Source organism: Podarcis vaucheri (genome assembly GCF_965113315.1).
Source record: "Podarcis vaucheri genome assembly, chromosome: 18".
Taxonomy (NCBI): Eukaryota; Metazoa; Chordata; class Lepidosauria; order Squamata; family Lacertidae; genus Podarcis; species Podarcis vaucheri.
The window spans coordinates 10,663,965-10,681,743 of NC_138756.1; the positions used below are offsets into that span (position 1 = coordinate 10,663,965).

Consider the following 17,779-nt stretch of genomic DNA (forward strand, 5'->3'; position numbering starts at 1 on the left):
TGGTTATCTCCTGCTTGGACTACTGCCATGCGCTCTCCATGGAGCTATCTTTCAAGGTCAGCACCAACACTTTGAATTGTGCTCGGAAACGTCCTGGGAGCCAATGTAGGTCTTTCAGGACCGGTGTTATGTGGTCTCAGCGGCCACTCCCAGTCCCCAGTCTGGCTGCCGCATTCTGGATTAGTTGTAGTTTCCGGGTCACCTTCAAAGGTAGCCCCACGTAGAGAGCATGGCAGTAGTCCAAGCGGGAGATAACCAGAGCATGCGCCACTCTGGCAAGGCAGTCTGCGGGAAGAGTATGGCATCTTCGTTGGCCACTGTGAGGATGGTGAATCAGATGAGCTCCCTTGGACCTGATCCTGCTAAAGGACGCTCCCTGAATTTCCCGTCCATTTAATCATCGCACAAAACACTCCTTCCCAGTAGGCAAACTTTTAATTCCGTTTTTATTTTTAAAGTCACCAAAAATCGCCGGATGAGATCATTCCGCGATGCAAAATAAAAAAAAATCAACGTGGCGGAGAGTTGGCAGAGTTGAGACCCCACCCTCGCTTACCCGCCCCACCAAGAAAAGGCATCAGTTAGTTCCCTTGTGTAAACATGGTGTTACAAACGTATTTTCCTGTTTATTAAACAACAACAGAGTTATCAGTAGGTTATATTAAGACAACGAGAGGAGACGGTACACTCTGCGTGGAGACCCGGTTTTTGAGATTTAAGAAAAACAGATCGCACATGGTTCCGAAGGTGGATCTGCGACGCTAGAAAAAAGCAAGGATTTTTTTCTGTTTTGGGGAGAGACAGAGATCTTGAACATGGCGTCGAAAAGACTACATTTCCCAGGGTTCCCTGGGGTCAAGAGAAAAGAGGAAAAAACAGGCCAGTTTTGTGGGTCTCCCTCCTAGATTTCTAGGAAGTATTTGGCGAACATCTACCGCCTTGGCTTGGTACGTAAAAAAAAAACCACACACACAACCGCAACACCCCCGGTGTGTGGAACGTGGACCCCCCAAAAAAAATCCAAGTCTCTCCTTCCAAGGCATTAGGTAAGTTTGTTTCGTATAAATGGGGGGGAGACTTCTCCCCCAAAACGAAACAGGAGAGTCCAGAAACTTGGCTTTACACTGGAGCAACGAGATGGGAAAGCGATGTGGTGGTGTTGTTTTTTACATAATTCGGCAACCAAGCAGAATTGGAACCCGCCGCTTACAGCTCAGAGGTCGCTCGGCACCCCTATTTGCAAGCGCTCCCCCCTCCCGAGAGATGGGGGGTCCGAAGAGGCCACGATCCAGGCACTTCGCTGCCAACTCGGTGGGGCGACCACCCTAATTCCGCAGGCGTCTTCTAAACACCCGGATGCTCTTTCGACCCCCCCCCCAAAAAAACACCCCGTAGGAGAAAGGGGGTGCGGGAATTCAGGAGGAAGCGCCCTAGTACTGTTCCTGCCAGGGGGGCCAGCCTTTGGCATTTTGGGGGGGGGGTGGAGCTGCAAAATAATCGTAATAATTGCAGGTGTTGATTTAAGGTAGCGGTTCTCATGTGGTCCAAAACATCTGGTTGGGAATGCCTGCTTTAGGGTGACGTCTGAGCGATTCTCTACCTGTGGGTCCCCAGATGTTGTCGGACTACAACTCCCATCATCCCTGAGCTCTGGCCTTGCTAGCTAGGGGTGTGATGGGAGTTGTAGCACAACAACATCTGGGGATGTTGAGAAAGGCTGATTTGAGGAAACCGTGGGCCGGGCTTGGAACGCCCGGAAGCGGGCAGGTGGAGGAGACGGGTGGACGACACACTTTAAGGGGTCTTTGGGGTCTGAATCCGGGGGGGCTGGCCACATCCCCCGAAAGCATTTCGTAGAGTGCGAGAGGAATGGCTCCATTTGCAAGATATGTAGGAACGTCTCTGTTTAGGGGAGAGGCGATGTTGGGGGGGGCGGCGGCGACTGCCGCCCTGGCCCCACGGTCAAAGATGGAGCCCATCCTTATCTGGGGTGGGGAGGGGGGGCAGCCAGATTCTTTGCCCCCCCGTGCAAAACAGCTTGGGTTTGCGGCTTCTTGAGATGAGAGTCGCCGCCCCGTAAGGTTTTCGGACCCCCGCGAATTTTGCGTTGCAAGATTTCGCCGCGAGAGAGGGGAGAAGTTCAGAGAGTATTTACAAGACGTTGGTCCTTTCGAGTAAGAAGGGGAGGAACGTCCCCCCTCATCAAGTGTAAACAAAACCACACACCGCGTAGCAAGGAAAATAAGAGCAAAAATCAAGTGTGTTTTTTTTGCAATCTCCGGTAAGGCACATGTCATTAAAAGACCGCTGACCCCGAAGCTAAAGTCTGCACTGGAACTTTAAGGCAGTTTTGAACTTCTCTAAACAGTCCCCTCGAAACCAAGGCATCTTGGGAACTATAGTTCTCCCCAGGGAAGCCCTATTCCATTCGCAGGGCGGTTTAATTATCTTGCCTAGGGAATTCGCTGGGGACTGGAGGGAATGGGGGTCTCCTAAGCGCACTGGGCGCCCCCGGGGAAACTACAGTTCCCGGGATTCTTTGTGAGAAGCCAGGGCGGCTTAAAGGGGGCACGATACTGCTTTGAGCGTTTAGGGGGCCTAAAAGACCACCCTGCTTTTTAGCCCTGCCCCAATTCCTGCTCCGTTCCGTAAAAAAGAGTTTTCACATTAGTAGTTTCCACCCAGCTGCCCCCCCCAATCGCTCTGGGTCTTTTGAGAAACCCACGTACCCCCCAGGAAAGTTCCTGGTTAATGCATTCGAATTCCGCTCCTCAAAGGGGGGGGCAGAATAGCTAAGGCGAGACAAGGAAACAAACGGGCGCGTTTTGATTCTGGCAAGGCGTGGGGAGGCGAAAATGAGTCGCCCCCCAAAAAAAACACACAATGCAGTTGTTTGCAAAAAAATAAAAACAGCATGCACGCACCACACATTTAAAGCACGACGATGCCACTGCATAAACAGTTTGTGGCTTCCCCGAAAGTAATCCTGGGAGTTATAGTTCGCGAAGGGCGCCGGGAGTGGTTCGGAGGCGCCCGTATCCCCCCGTACCCAACTACCGTTCCCGGAATCCCCCTCCAAGAGGCGCTGACCGGCAAACTGCAGCTCCACAAAGGGAACGCAAGGCACTTGCAAGCAACCCCCGGCGCTCTCCGCAAACTATAACTCCCAGGATTCTTTGGCGGGGGTGGACGGGGAAAGCCATGGAGGTTTGAAGCGGTCCCACGGCGTTTTTAATGGACGGGGGGGGGGAAGGAAAGCGAAATTCTGGGGTGACATACAGCGCCTGCTGGTTCCAAAATGAAATTTTCGACCGAGGGGTCCAGTTCTGGAGAGACGGTTGTGCTGGGAGTCGGAGCCAAAAGCCGGGTGGGTTTCCAAGAGGGGGTAAAGGCAGAAGAAGGCCCCCCACCCTATAGGCGCCGTCACCCAGTCCTGTGGGGATCAAGGCTGCTGTGATATTTGGGTGGAAGAAGCTTAAGTGCTGTTCAGGATTTGTGGGGCAGGCCCAGTTCACCCCACTGCTTCCTGCTTATTGTGTGGGTGGCTGGGGGTCGCGGCTGGCGGCCACAGGTCCGATTCAGCTCCGAAGCGGAAAGGCGAAGCTTTGCTGAGTTGAAACCTGCTGGGATGCGATCCGCCAGAATTGAGAAGCCCACTACTGTTTTGGGGTTCCCAGGCTGAACGCAAAGTCTTCCTCGTCTAGCTCAGGTAAGTTGGCGTTTGGGACGGGAATGAGTAGCAGGTAAAGCATCGAAAAAACATACGCAGCCCCCAAAGTCCTCAACAAATCAAGACTTCCAAGAAAAGCACCCTCTTCCCCCCCCCCCGGAGTTAACATTTCAGCGTTTCCCCCGGTCGCCCCGAAACAAATCCCTGCATGCAGAAATTGAGCAGAGAGAGATATTTTGGTTTTCCACCTGCGGGGGGGACTTCCTCAGTTTTTCACGCTTCCCCAACAACGTTATCGTAAATTCTCTCTCACCGTTGTGGCCTCAAAGGGATGGCAGAGAACGGGCAATGCCGTTCTTGGGCACATAACAATAAAAATAAAATAGTAATAATCAAAGGCTTCTTTCTCCTCCTCTCACAACTATTTGCATGAGCGGAGGATCCCAAAAATGCAAAAAAGCCCGCAGGCGAAGAATGTGGCGGTGATCTGCTTCTCTCTTAGGAAAAAAGGTTGACCACGAAGGCAGATTTTAGGAAGATTTAAGGATGTGACTTTTCCCCCTAGGCCTGTGTCATTCATCCATTGGCAAAAAAGTGAGGATGGACACAATGAGAATAAAGGAATAGATATGGCAGCCCGCATCCCTCAAGGCAAACTAGTCAAATGTTGGCAAGAGCCGCGCTTCCTGCAGTTCCAACCAGCAAGGTCCTCCAAATTGAGATTATTTGAAACAAATTGAGAGACATGAAAAAAACAACAACAGGGAAAAGACGAACGTCTTGCATGTTATTCTTCCACCCGGAATGATTTTTAAAATCCGCAAAAACTGCAAGATGTAAAAATAAAAATCTGCACAGCGATCCGGAAAAAAACGAACGATCCGGGCGCAAGTCTGACGGGAGCTGGTTTCGAACTCACGGCCACCGGCCTCCGGGAGGGTAGTTGGGGACGGTCGGGTATTCAGGGAGGCTGTTCCCGGAGAAATTACTGAACTGGGCTTCCCGGCTCGGGGGGTCCCGCCATGACCCGGTCTGCCACTCGTCCTGAGCTTTCTGGAAGCTTCCGCCGCCGCCGCGGTAAAGCCGGTGGACCTGGTATCGGAGAGGGAGGGGAGTTTAAAAGGCGGGTTGGAACGGGAGCACCTCGAACTCAAAACCCCGCGGACAGCGCTTGCGGGAAGTGCCGAGAACTACGGAATATTCCCCGTTACCAGTTAAAAATATTGTGCATGCATGCACACACCATAGCTGTCAACATTTCCCTTTTTTTAAGGGAAATTGTGGTGCTGTGGGTGAAGCCACAGAGCCTAGGGCTTGCCGATCAGAAGGTCGGCGGTTCGAATCCCCGCAATAACGGAGTGAGCTCCTGCCAACCTAGCAGTTCGAAAGCACGTCAAAGTGCAAGCAGATAAATAGGTACCACTCTGGCGGGAAGGTAAACGGCGTTTCCGTGCGCTGCTCTGGTTCGCCATGCTGGCCACATGACCCGGAAGCTGTATGCCGGCTCCCTCGGCCAGTAAAGCAAGATGAGCGCCGCAACCCCAGAGTCGGCCACGACTGGACCTAAAGGTCAGGGGTCCCTTTACCTTTACTAGAAATACAGAACTATGAAATGCTTGTGAGGTTTAACAAGTTAGCTGTTTACATTTGGGCAACTGTTCCGCTGTGCTTTATCGGAAGGAGAAAAACAACCGTTTCCTTAACAGCAATTTAAACAAAACCTTGCTTACCCGCAGAAGGCAAACTAGCATCACCAGTGCCGAAAACGTGAACATGATCGCCGGGATGAGCATGATCACAGCAGCGCCGATACTCGTGCCAAAGAACGTCACGGCCGCAAGCCAACCGCTGGAAGGGAAGAAAAAGGGCACCTGGTCACTGCTGAATGGGGAAGCTTGCATTCTGGCGCAGACCTTCTCATGAAAGCTTCCAGGCTCTGATGTTCAACAGTTCCCTGGGGTCAAGGCCAAACGCGGGGTCTTCCTAGTCTAGCTCAGGTAAGCTGGCATTTGGGATGGGAATGAGTAACAGGGAAGAATAAAAAAACACTGTATTTTTCGCTCTATTAGATGCACCAGACCACGAGACGCACCTAGTTTTTGGAGGAGGAAAACAAGAAAAAAAATATTCTGAATCTCAGAAGCCAGAACAGCAAGAGGGATCGCTGCGCAGCGAAAGCAGTGATCCCTCTTGCTGTTCTGGCTTCTGGGATAGCTGCGCAGCCTGCATTCGCTCCATAAGACGCACACACACATTTCCCCTTACTTTTTAGGAGGGGAAAAGTGAGTCTAATAGAGCAAAAAATATGGTACACAGCCCCAAAACGTTGCCAAAGTCCTTGACCGATCAAGACTTCCATGAAAAGCCCCCTCTTTCCCCCCTGGAGTCAACATTTCAGCGTTTCCCCTGAAACAAATCCCCGCATGCACGAATTGAGCACAGATAGAGAGAGGAGACGTTCTGGTTTTCCGCCTGCGGGGACTTCCTCCATTTTTAGCGCTTCCCCCACAATGTATCTTGAGTTGTCACTCACCGCTGCGGCCTCAAAGGAATGGCAGAGATCGAGAATGGGCAATGCCGTTCTTGGGCACGTAACAAAAAAAAAAAAAAAAAAAAAATAATCCAAGGCTTTTTTCTCCTCCTCTCGCAACTATTTGCATGAGCGGAGGCTCCCGGAAATGATGGAAAAAATGGCCCAGACCTTCTCATAAAAGCTTCCTGGCTCTGATTTTCAGCAGTCCCCGGGGGCAAGGAGAGGGGGAGTCTTAGGACCTCAAACTGGCACCGATTGCAAATCAGTAAGCGGTGCAAATCCTACGCATGTCCCAAACCTGCTTAGGCGTCCGTCTGTCTGTCCTAAAAGCACCTGTCTGGCTCAACAAGGCTTGCTCTGACCTAGAGGCCCATTATAACCCGTGAGATTTTGTTCTCTTTCTCCTCTTGGAAGGAATATTATTTGTGATGTGTTAAGAAGAATACGCAGAGAGTGAGCTGATCTATGGGACTCTCTTGCCTAACCCAGAAAGACAGCTCCTTAAGATGTTCCAGAATGTGGCAGCTAGACTGGGGACTGGGAGCGACGGCCGGGACCACATAACACCGGTCCTGAGAGATCTGCAATGGCTCCCAGGACGTTTCCGAGAACAATTCAAGGTGTTGGTGCCGACCTTGAAAGCCCTAAATGGCCCAGTATACCTGAAGGAGCGTCTCCACCCCCATCGTTCAGCCCGGACACCGGGGTCCATCTCCCAAGGGCCTTCTGGCGGTTCCCTCCCTGCGAGAAGCGAGGTTACAGGGAACCAGGCAGAGGGCCTTCTCGGTGGTGGCGCCCGCCCTGTGGAACGCCCTCCCACCAGATGTCAAGAAAATAAGCAGCTATCTTATTTGTAAAAGACATCTGAAGGCAGCCCTGTTTAGGGAAGTTTATAATATTTAATGCTGTATTGTTTTTTAACGCTCGATTGGGAGCCGCCCAGAGTGGCTGGGGAAACTCAGCCAGATGGGCGGGGTATAAAGAATAAATTATTATTATTATTATTGTTTCCATCGCATGTATGAAGATCGATCAGGAAATATCCGCTTGCAAACACATTGATTTTCAACTCAGCACTGTCAAAGTCCGGTTGGCCGGCATCCCACAACTTCAACACAACGTGAGGAGAGGACCTTGCTTGGGGAAGCAAGACACTCTTCCTCTAGAGAGAGGTGCTCCCATGAAAGATCTCGCGGGGATTCGTGCGGCCCCGGGAGATCTTATGAGAGCCAGAGCACACAGGAGTTGGGTTCTGAGTACGGTCGTACCTTGGATTCCAAACGCCTTGGCACTCTGACGTTTTGGCTCCTGAACGGCGCAAACCCGGAAGTAAGCATTCTGGTTTGCGAACGTTCTTTGGAACCCGAACGTCCAGTGGGGCTTCTGATTGGCTGCAGGAAGCTCCGGCAGCCAATCGGAAGCCACGCCGGACGTTTGGCTTCCAAAAATGGTTCGCAAACCGGAACACTCACTTCTGGGTTTGTGACGTCCGGGAGCCAAAACGTCCAGGAACTTTGCCATCTGCCTTCCTGAGCCCGGCTTCGGCTGGGGAGCGCGGGATATAAATAAAATTTATTATTATTAAAGTACGGCTGCGTATCTTCAATCTTTTCAGAAACGAATAAACTTACCACGCTCCCCAGCCGCCGATGCCGACGGCTTGAATGACGGTCAGGACGAACTGGGCTCCGAAGACGAAGAAGAAAGCCATGAAGTTAAAAGAGCTGTCCGACCTGCGGGAGGAAAGGGAAAAGAGGGAGGATTCAGCGGAGTCCGGGAGTCCGCAAATGGATGAAAACACCGCAGAGGAGAAAGGAGCCAGTTTCTTGATGGACTAGATTTCTCCTTGCAGAGGTTTTTAAAACAACAACAAAAAGGAGCCCGTCCACAGGGTTATTAGCAACATCAGTCCTGGATATTTTGGGGGAGATAAATGCAGGTGGAGGGATACGGGTGGCGCTGTGGGTTAAACCACAGAGCCTAGGGCTTGCCGATCAGAAGGTCGGCGGTTCGAATCCCCACAATGATGGGGTGAGCTCCCATTGCTCAGTCCCTGCTCCTGCCAACCTAGCAGTTCGAAAGCACACCAGCGCAAGTAGATAAATAGGCACCGCTCTGGCGGGAAGGTAAACGGTGTTTCCGTGCACTGCTCTGGTTCGCCAGAAGCGGCTCAGTCCTGCTGGCCACATAACCCAGAAGCTGTATGCCGGCTCCCTCGGCCAATAAAGCGAGATGAGCGCCGCAACCCCAGAGTCGGCCACGACTGGACCTAATGGTCAGGGGTCCCTTTACCTTTACCTTAAATGCAGACAGACGGGCCATTTACCTAAAGGCTTTGTAGACCGGCCGGAACCAGCAGACGTAACCGCAGGGGCTGAAAGCGAGGAGCCAGAGGAGTGCCAAGCCGAAGTTCGCCCCGGAACCGCCGGCAATCCACCAGGCCAGGCAGGCGATGAGATTGACGCCCAAGGTGATGCAATAGACTGTGGAAGACGGGAGAGAGAGAAAAAAGGGGAAGAAAATAAACGTCTTAAGGCAATAGAAACGGGTTTGGATAGCTCAGCTGTCTGGGCGTGGTGCTGATATAACGCCAGGGTTGCGGGTTCGATCCCCTTATGGGACACAGCTGCAAATTCCTTTTTCTATTTTTTATATATATATAATTTTTATGGGACGCGGGTGGCGCTGTGGGTTAAACCACAGAGCCTAGGACTTGCCGATCAGAAGGTCGGCGGTTCGAATCCCCGCAATGATGGGGTGAGCTCCCGTTGCTCAGTCCCTGCTCCTGCCAACCTAGCAATTCGAAAGCACGTCAGAGTGCAAGTAGATAAATAGGTACCACTCCGGGGGGAAGGTAAACGGCGTTTCCGTGCGCTGCTCTGGTTCGCCAGAAGCGGATTAGTCCTGCTGGCCACATGACCCGGAAGCTGTACACTGGCTCCTTCGGCCAGTAAAGCGAGATGAGCGCCGCAACCCCAGAGTCGGCCACGACTGGACCTAATGGTCAGGGGTCCCTTTACCCTTTACTATAATTTTTATTTTTGCACATGTTTTTCAAACATAACACCCCATCTTATACAACAGAACAAACCTTTGGCTATCACAGCCTAGGACTTTTGTCAACAACATGGGTTTGCTGACTTTTTCTCTGATTTTGCATTTTATTTTAATACAGCGGGGGGGGGAAGTATTTGATCCCCCGCTAAATTTGCCCTCTGACGAAGAAATGACCAGTCCCTCATTTTAACAGTAGGTTTATTGCAGCCTTGAGAGACAGAATAACAACAGGAAAACCCCCAGAAAACCCAGAAGACAAAAGTCATGTAACTTGAATCGAAAATCTTTAGAAAGATTTTTCCTCCTAAAAGCATTTTATTTTAAAAATTCCGATTTAAATTTTTTAAAAATCCCATTTTTTTATTTACTTAAAAAAAATATCATTGATTTTTATCCAACCCGAACGTCGTTTTTCCCCCCGCGGGAGAAACTTACAGATCCATAAGTGATAGATCCGTCTCACCAGCGTCTGATGATCGATGGGAATCTCGTCGGCAAAGTTCTGGTAGAAGCACGGTTTCAGCGGGATGAATTTGGGGAGCGGAGGGAAGTTGTTGACTTTCTCTGGGAAAAGAACGAGAAAAACCAAAGTGGGGAAATGTGGTTTTTGGGTTTGCAAAACGGCGCTTTCGCCGCCGGAAGGTTAAGCCGGCGGCTCAAAACTCCCCGAAAGCACAACAGATAGGAAGAGCTGTCCATTACAAACTATGTACAGTGGTACCTTGGGTTAAGTACTTAATTCGTTCCAGAGGTCCATTCTTAACCTGAAACTGTTCTTAACCTGAAGCACCACTTTAGCTAATGGGGCCTCCTGCTGCCACCATGCGATTTCTGTTCTCATCCTGAAGCAAAGTTCTTCACCTGAAGCACTATTTCTGGGTTAGCGGAGTCTGTAACCTGAAGCGTATGTAACCTGAGGTACCACTGTAGAGTGGTACCTCGGTTTTCGGGTGTCTCACCACGCTGAACGTTTCGGTTTTCAAACACTCAAAACCCAGAAGCAATTGCTTCCATTTCTGAATGGCTTCCACTGCGAGTTTTCCCATTTTTCCAATTGAACTTGCAGCCAGCCCTTTGTGCGCCTCGGTTTTCGAACGTTTCAGAAATCAAACGGACTTCCGGAACGGATAAAGTTTGGCGCTTTTGTTTTTGCTCTTTATTTTGCGCTTCTGTTTCTGAGGCTTTTTCGGTTCATTTGTTTTTTGCGACTGTGTGGAACCCAGTTCAGCTACTGATTGATTGATTGATTGTGCGACTGCAGAAATGGATAAAAGCCCCTCATCCGGACAACAACTATCATCAGTGCAGGGAAGGAAAAAATAATTATTTTTATCATCCAAAATACTGTCTTATTTATTTTACAGTACAGTGCACTGATGATTGCTTTCATTTAATGGTCTCGTTAGATGGTAAGATTCATGTTTTAGGGGTTGTTTTTAAAAGTCTGGGACGGATTAATCCGTTTTGCATGACTTCCTATGGGAAAGCGCGCCTTGGTTTTGGAACGCTTTGGTTTTGGAACGGAATTTCCGCAACGGATTAAGTTTGAGAACCAAGGGACCACTGTATTCTGTAGGAGACGTGTATATTTCAGCCCGGTGAACAGCAGGCCTTTTTGCACAATTCTCAAGACGCACACGAGCCCAATGGGCGTCCGAAGTGGCCTGAGAATCACAGGGTTGCAAGAATAATCTAGTCCAACCCCCTGAAAGCAAACACTGTTTTTCAGACCGGTAGGGCGGAAGGCTCAAAACCGTTCCCGTGAATCTCGTTACCTGCCATCTCGTCCTTCGGGTGTTTCCCACGGGGCGGTTTTCAAGTCAGAGTCGACCCTACGAGAGAGAAAAGACAAAAATTATGAGCCTCAGCAGAACATTTATCGTTTCTTCAGGGCACAGGACACCCACCTAAACAGAAAGAAAGTTAACTCGGCAAAGACACAAAAACAGCAACACAACGTTTCATTGACCCCCGAACCGAATTCTTAGCAACGCAGGTGATTTAAAGCAGGAAACTTTTTCAGCAGGGGGCCAGTCCACTGTCCCTCAAACCTTGTGGGGGGCCGGACGATATTGGGGTGGGGAAGGAACGAATTCCTATGCCCCACAAATAACCCAGAGATGTATTTGAAATAAAAGCACACATTCTACTCACGTGAAAACACACAGATTCCCGGACCGGCCGTGGGCCGGATTTAGAAGGCGATTGGGCCGGATCCGGCCCCCGGGCCTTAGTTTGCCGACCCATGATTTAAAGTCAGGAAATATCACAGAATTTTACAGTTCGGACAGACACCAAAGGTCATCCGGTCTAACCCGCTTACAAGGCAGAAATCTTGACTAAAGCATCGCTTCTTGAGAACCTCCAAGGAAGGCGAGTCCGTCACCTTCCATCCCGCAGCCAAACAGCTCCCACTGTGGGAAAGTTATTCCTGAAATTGAGTCGGAATCTCCACTCTTGTCACCTGAAGCCACGGGTTCGAGTCCTGCCCTCCGGAGCAGGAGGAGAAAAGCTTGCTCCTCCTTCCATGTGACAGCCCTTCGGATATTTGAAGACGGCTCTCAAAGGAACGGCTAAGGGAGCTGGGCATGTTTAGCCTGGAGAAGAGGAGGTTAAGGGGTGATATGATAGCCATGTTCAAATATAGAAAAGGATGTCACATAGAGGAGGGAGAAAGGTTGTTTTCTGCTGCTCCAGAGAAGCGGACACGGAGCAATGGATCCAAACTACAAGAAAGAAGATTCCACCTAAACATTAGGAAGAACTTCCTGACAGTAAGAGCTGTTCGACAGTGGAATTTGCTGCCAAGGAGTGTGGTGGAGTCTCCTACTTTGGAGGTCTTTAAGCAGAGGCTTGACAACCATATGTCAGGAGTGCTCTGATGGTGTTTCCTGCTTGGCAGGGGGTTGGACTCAATGGCCCTTGTGGTCTCTTCCAACTCTATGATCTCCTTTCGGTCTCCTCTTTTCCAGGCTAAATCCTTCAACTGTTCCTCATAAGGCTTGGCTTCCAGAACCTTCTGCGAACCTTCCGGCCTGTCAACACCCTCCTTTAAATTGTGGTGTCCAGACTCCAGGTGTGGTCTGACCAAGACGGAATAGAGCCAAGACTATAACTCCCCTTGATCCGGACGAGTTAAAAGGAGATTCCTACTAAACAACAGGAATACAGTGGTACCTCGGGTTAAGAACCTGATTCGTTCCGGAGGTCCGTTCTTAACCTGAAGCACCACTTTAGCTAATACACAACGCCGGAGCACGGTTTCTGTTCTCACCCTGAAGCAAAGTTCTTAACCCAAGGTACTATTTCTGGGTTAGCGGAGTCTGTAACCTGAAGCGTCTGTAACCCGAGGTACCACTGTAACTTCCTATTGTTTGGCAGTGGAACACGTTGCGGAAAGAGGGTCTTTGGTAACTGGGGTTCCCTCCCAATTTGCCCACCCGATACATGGGACACGGGTGGCGCTGTGGGTTAAACCACAGAGCCTAGGACTTGCCGATCAGAAGGTCGGCGGTTCGAATGCCCGCGATGACGGGGTGAGCTCCCGTTGCTCGGTCCCTGCTCCTGCCAACCTAGCAGTTCAAAAGGACGTCAAAGTGCAAGTAGATAAATAGGTACCGCTCCAGCGGGAAGGTAAACGGCGTTTCCGTGCGCTGCTCTGGTTCGCCAGAAGCGGCTTAGTCCTGCTGGCCACATGACCCGGAAGCTGTATGCCGGCTCCCTTAGCCAGTAAAGCGAGATGAGCGCCGCAACCCCAGAGTCGGCCACGACTGGACCTAATGGTCAGGGGTCCCTTTGCCTTTAAACTCCGATACGCAGCTGGTTAACGCGGCCACGCTCCGCGGAAACCAGCCACAGCCTCCTCCTTTCATCCGGGCAGACAGAAGTCCCCTTTGTCCTGGGTGCCTTTTTCCAAAAAGTACCCAGGCAGAGTAATACAAAGAGGCTTCTGTCTCTCTCTGCCATTTCTTAATTTTTAATTTTTTGCCAAGCAAACAGAAGGAGCTCTGCTAGAGGGTGGGAGAGCTGAATCCTAGCATAAAAACCCCAAACCGCAGAGAATATTCTATTATTTTGAACAGAGGCATTCCTCCAATGGGGGAGACGAATGACGACAACACAGGTTTCTCTTAGGAATGAATGGCTCCCCGAAACTGATTCATCCCTCCATCTTTTCCATGCGGTAAAGGGAGTGTATCTCAAATTTGCCACCGGCCAAGGTATAGGGATCCCGACTCAGGAGAAGGCTGATTTAAGACAGCTGCACAGCTATTGCACTACGAATTTGGTGCGCTGGACATTTCGGAGACTTCTGGGGGTCGACAAGGATCCCAAGCGCAACAAAAGCTCGCTTGTTGTTGTTGTTGAATCATTTAGTCATGTCCGCCTCTTTGTGACCCCCTGGACCAGAGCACGCCAAGCACTCCTGTCTTCCACTGCCTCCCGCAGTTTGGTCAAACTCATGCTGGTAGCTTCCAGAACACTGCCCCACCATCTCGTCCTCCGTCATCCCCTTCTCCTTGTGCCCTCCATCTTTCCCAGCATCAGGGTCTTTTCCAGGGAGTCTTCTCTTCTCATGAGGTGGCCTAAGTCCATCTCAGCTTCAGGATCTGTCCTTCCAGTGAGCACTCAGGGCTGGTTTCCTTCCGAATGGAGAGGTTGGATCTTCTTGCAGTCCATGGGACTCTCAAGAGTCTCCTCCAGCACCAGAATTCAAAAGCACCCATTCTTCGGCGATCAGCCTTCTTGATAGTCCAGCTCTCACTTCCATACATCACTGCTGGGGAAACTGTAGCTTCTTGTCCCACATAGAGATTTCTCAGGAGACAGATGAGGTGATCAGGCACTCCCATTTCTTTAAGAACTTGCCATAGTTTGCTGTGGTTGACACAGTCAAATGCTCCCTACGTTGCAGATAGCAGCCTGCCGCGAGGGACGCCCTGAAGCAGACCGCCCCGCCCGCCGGACAGACATCGGCCAGCCCCACAAGCTCGGGGGGCAGCAAGGAGGCGCAGCGCCGCCATCCCTCTGTTCCTCGACCTGGTTCGGTTTCCCCGACCTGGTTTTGGGGAGGAAATAAAGGGGGGGATTTCCTTTATCCCCCCCCAAAAAAACTAGGTGCGTCCTATGGGACAAAAAATACGGTACTTCCGGATTTGCAGTGTTTGGGTTCCAAGTTGTTTGAGTCCCAAGGCGTTTGAGAGGCAAGGTACCCCTGTATGTTCATACAGGACAGAAAGTCTGTTCAAAAACGGGAAGCTTTAAAGGAATTTCAGCAGCAGATGTCACACCCCTAAGGATAAAATTAACTCCCCGCCCACTCTGAATCAGCCCTTCTTGCGACAGCTTTTCCACGACTGCGAACCCAAGGTTCAAGATAACCAAGAGAGCAAAATCCACCGCTGCTTTGCAGGCAAGCCGCGCACATTTATCTACAGCAAGCCTTCGCGCAGCCAAAATGTAGCACCTGCTCCCGCAGGACTGAGAAACGGCCACCAATTCGGATGGCTTTAAAAGATGGGGGCAAATTCATGGAGAAAGAGGAGGATGTCATCATTCGCTCCGACAGCTGCGTTCAAAAATCCACCAAAATCCTGTTTTCTTGTTGCTACCCTCCAGACCTCTCAGTATATTAAAGGAGTTTTCTCATTACTCCCCCAGAAAATGGAGTTTTTAGCCCAAGGCCTCTCAAATTTTTCTACTGGGTAAAGCACTGACTTTCCTATGGACTTCCGGCGCCTAAAATTTAGCTCCAGGATTTGGAGCCGAGTTTACAGTGGTCTCTTCCAACTCTAGGATTCTATGATTCTTGACAAGAATGTGCAACACATCACTTTGACCGGATACAGCAGAAAGGTATCTTCTTAGATTTTCTAAGTGAGATCCAAACTCAACTCATGACATCAATATCACCTCCAGAAAGCCGTCCTAGAGAAGACTCAAGTCAACATAATCTCCCCCAACTGCTTGTTTTTTACGTATTATCCATACACACCATATATATATGCCTGGTGCTTAGAAAAGCAGTAAGCACTTGATGTTTAAATAAATGTTAGCAGCATTAAATACGTCTTTTTCGCTCTATAAGACGCACCAGACCACAAGACGCACCTAGTTTTTGGAGGAGGAAAACAAGGAAAAAAATATTCTGAATCTCAGAAGCCAGAACAGCAAGAGGGATCGCTGCGCAGCGAAAGCAGCCATCCCTCTTGCTGTTCTGGCTTCTGGGATAGCTGCGCAGCCTGCATTCGCTCCATAAGACGCACACACTTTTCCCCTTACTTTTGAGGAGGGGAAAAGTGAGTCTTATAGAGCAAAAAATACGGCCTCAGTTGTTGAAAGTGTAACTAAAAAACTAGCAAAACCAACTGTTGCATATCAAACACAATGCACCACAGCAAAAAACCAACTAACGCAAATATAAATATTGCTGCAAAGTCAAGTCTAGCAAATGTAATTGCACTATTTTATGAGCTTGTCTCAGGGCACAAATAGAACTTAATTAGTAATAATGAAAATGAAAGTGATATTTTTTTGTTTGTCTGTTTGTACCCAGCCACCTCTGGGCAGCTTCCAGCATAAGTGAAAACATACCCAAATCTACTGTTGCATAGCAAACTCAATGCACAAAACCAACTAAAGCAAAAGCAATTATTGCTGCAAAGTCAAATCTCACCAATATAATTGCACTATTCTATGAGCTTCTCTCAGGGCAGTGTACTAATATAATAACAGTAACAATGATAAAGACGACAACAACAAAACAATAGTAACATTAATGACAACAACAATAATTATTATTTACAACTGTTGCACAGCAAACTCAAAATGCAGTATTTTGCAAAACCAACTAAAGCAAATGCAATTATTGCTGCAAAGTCAAATCTAACCAATATACTGCACTGTTCTAGGAGCTTCTCTCAGGGCCGTGTACAAATATACCGTAATAACAGTAACCACGATAAGGATAATAAATATTTATTAAAACATATTATGAAAACATAGCAAAAGCAAGTGTTGCATAGCAAATGCACTGCTACAAAACCAACTAAGAATGGTAACAATGAAAATGACAACAACAATAGGAATAATAATGACAACAACAACAATAATAAATATTATTAAATAGCCCAAACCAACTGTTGCACAGCAAACTCAAAATGCACCACTTTGCAAAACCAACTGAAGCAAATGCGATTATTGCTGCAAAGTCAAATCTAACCAATATAATTGCACATAAATAATAACTGTAACAATGATAATAATGATGATAATGACAACAACAAAACAACAACAACAGTATAATAAAAGCAAATGCAATTATTGCAGCAAAGTCAAATCTAACCAATATAACTGCACAAAAATAATAACTGTAACAATGATAAGAATAACAACAATAATAAATATTATTAAATACCCCAAACCAACTTTTGCAAACTCAAAATGCACCACTTTGCAAAACCAACTGAAGCAAATGCAATTATTGCTGCAAAGTCAAATCGAACCAATATAATTGCACAAAAATAATAACAGTAACAATGATAAGAATGACAACAACAATAATATTATTTACATACCCCAAACCAACTGTTGCACAGCAAACTCAAAATGCACCAATTTATTATTTACATACCCCAAACCAACTGTTGCACAGCAAACTCAAAATGCACCACTTTGCAAAACCAACTGAAGCAAATGCAATATATTATTTTTGTGCAATATAACTGCACAAAAATAATAACAGTAACAATGATATTAATAACAACAACAATAAATATTATTTACATACCCCAAACCAACTCTTGCACAGCAAACTCAAAATGCACCACTTTGCAAAACCAACTGAAGCAAATGCAATGACCCCTTGCAAAGAGGAATTGCAATACCCTGGGAGCTCCCAGCCCAGCCCCCCCCGCTTGCACACGCGCCGGGCGTGCACCACGCGCCCTTTGCCCGGGCTCCTGGTGCAAGCCCCGCCCCTCCTCCCCAGCCAGCCAATCAGCGGCGTCCCCGGGCCTGAGGGCGTTTTGGGAAGCGGGAGCCGCGGCTCCGGGTCCGTTACCTCCGCCGACGCCTCGGCCAGCATCTGCCGCCGCCGCCAACGCCGCCCTTCGCTCTATTCCCCCCCAGGCCCTCCGCTTCGCCGCGGTGGCCTCTGGGAGTCGTAGTCCTCGAGGCGGCTCCCCTCATAGGGCGAGGCGGGAGGCCGGACTACAACTCCCGTCGGCCACCGCGGCCGGTCACGGGACGGCCGTCGGCTTGCGGGCGGCTAGGGAAAGAGAGAGGGGGAAGGAAAGAACATAGACTTTTCTTGTAGAGTCGCACGCGGGCACGGAGTTCCGGGATTCCTGTAGGAAGGAAGAAGCTTCACGCGGAGCCAAGGAGGCCCAAGACTTAAGCCCAAAACAATATAAAAGCCTTATTCTATCCACTGGCATCAGGGGTTGCCCCGGGTTCCTCCCTCGCGTGGGCGAGGAAGTGCTATAGCCGTAAAATGAGGTGAGCACGTCTTGATTTTT

General features: G+C 49.3%; 1 protein-coding gene across 1 annotated transcript; it reads right to left on the minus strand.

The window, feature by feature from the left end:
• Window positions 1-416: 416 nt before the first annotated feature.
• Window positions 417-17,459, minus strand: SCAMP4 (secretory carrier membrane protein 4). Its single transcript, XM_082206749.1, has 7 exons — window positions 17,323-17,459; window positions 11,036-11,092; window positions 9,696-9,824; window positions 8,530-8,686; window positions 7,835-7,936; window positions 5,401-5,518; window positions 417-4,762 (listed from the first exon to the last, which is right to left on the minus strand). The coding sequence occupies exons 2-7, from the start codon at window positions 11,040-11,042 to the stop codon at window positions 4,586-4,588; spliced, it is 690 nt and encodes a 229-aa protein (XP_082062875.1). The 5' UTR covers window positions 11,043-11,092; window positions 17,323-17,459; the 3' UTR covers window positions 417-4,585.
• Between the last annotated feature and the right edge of the window lie 320 nt (window positions 17,460-17,779).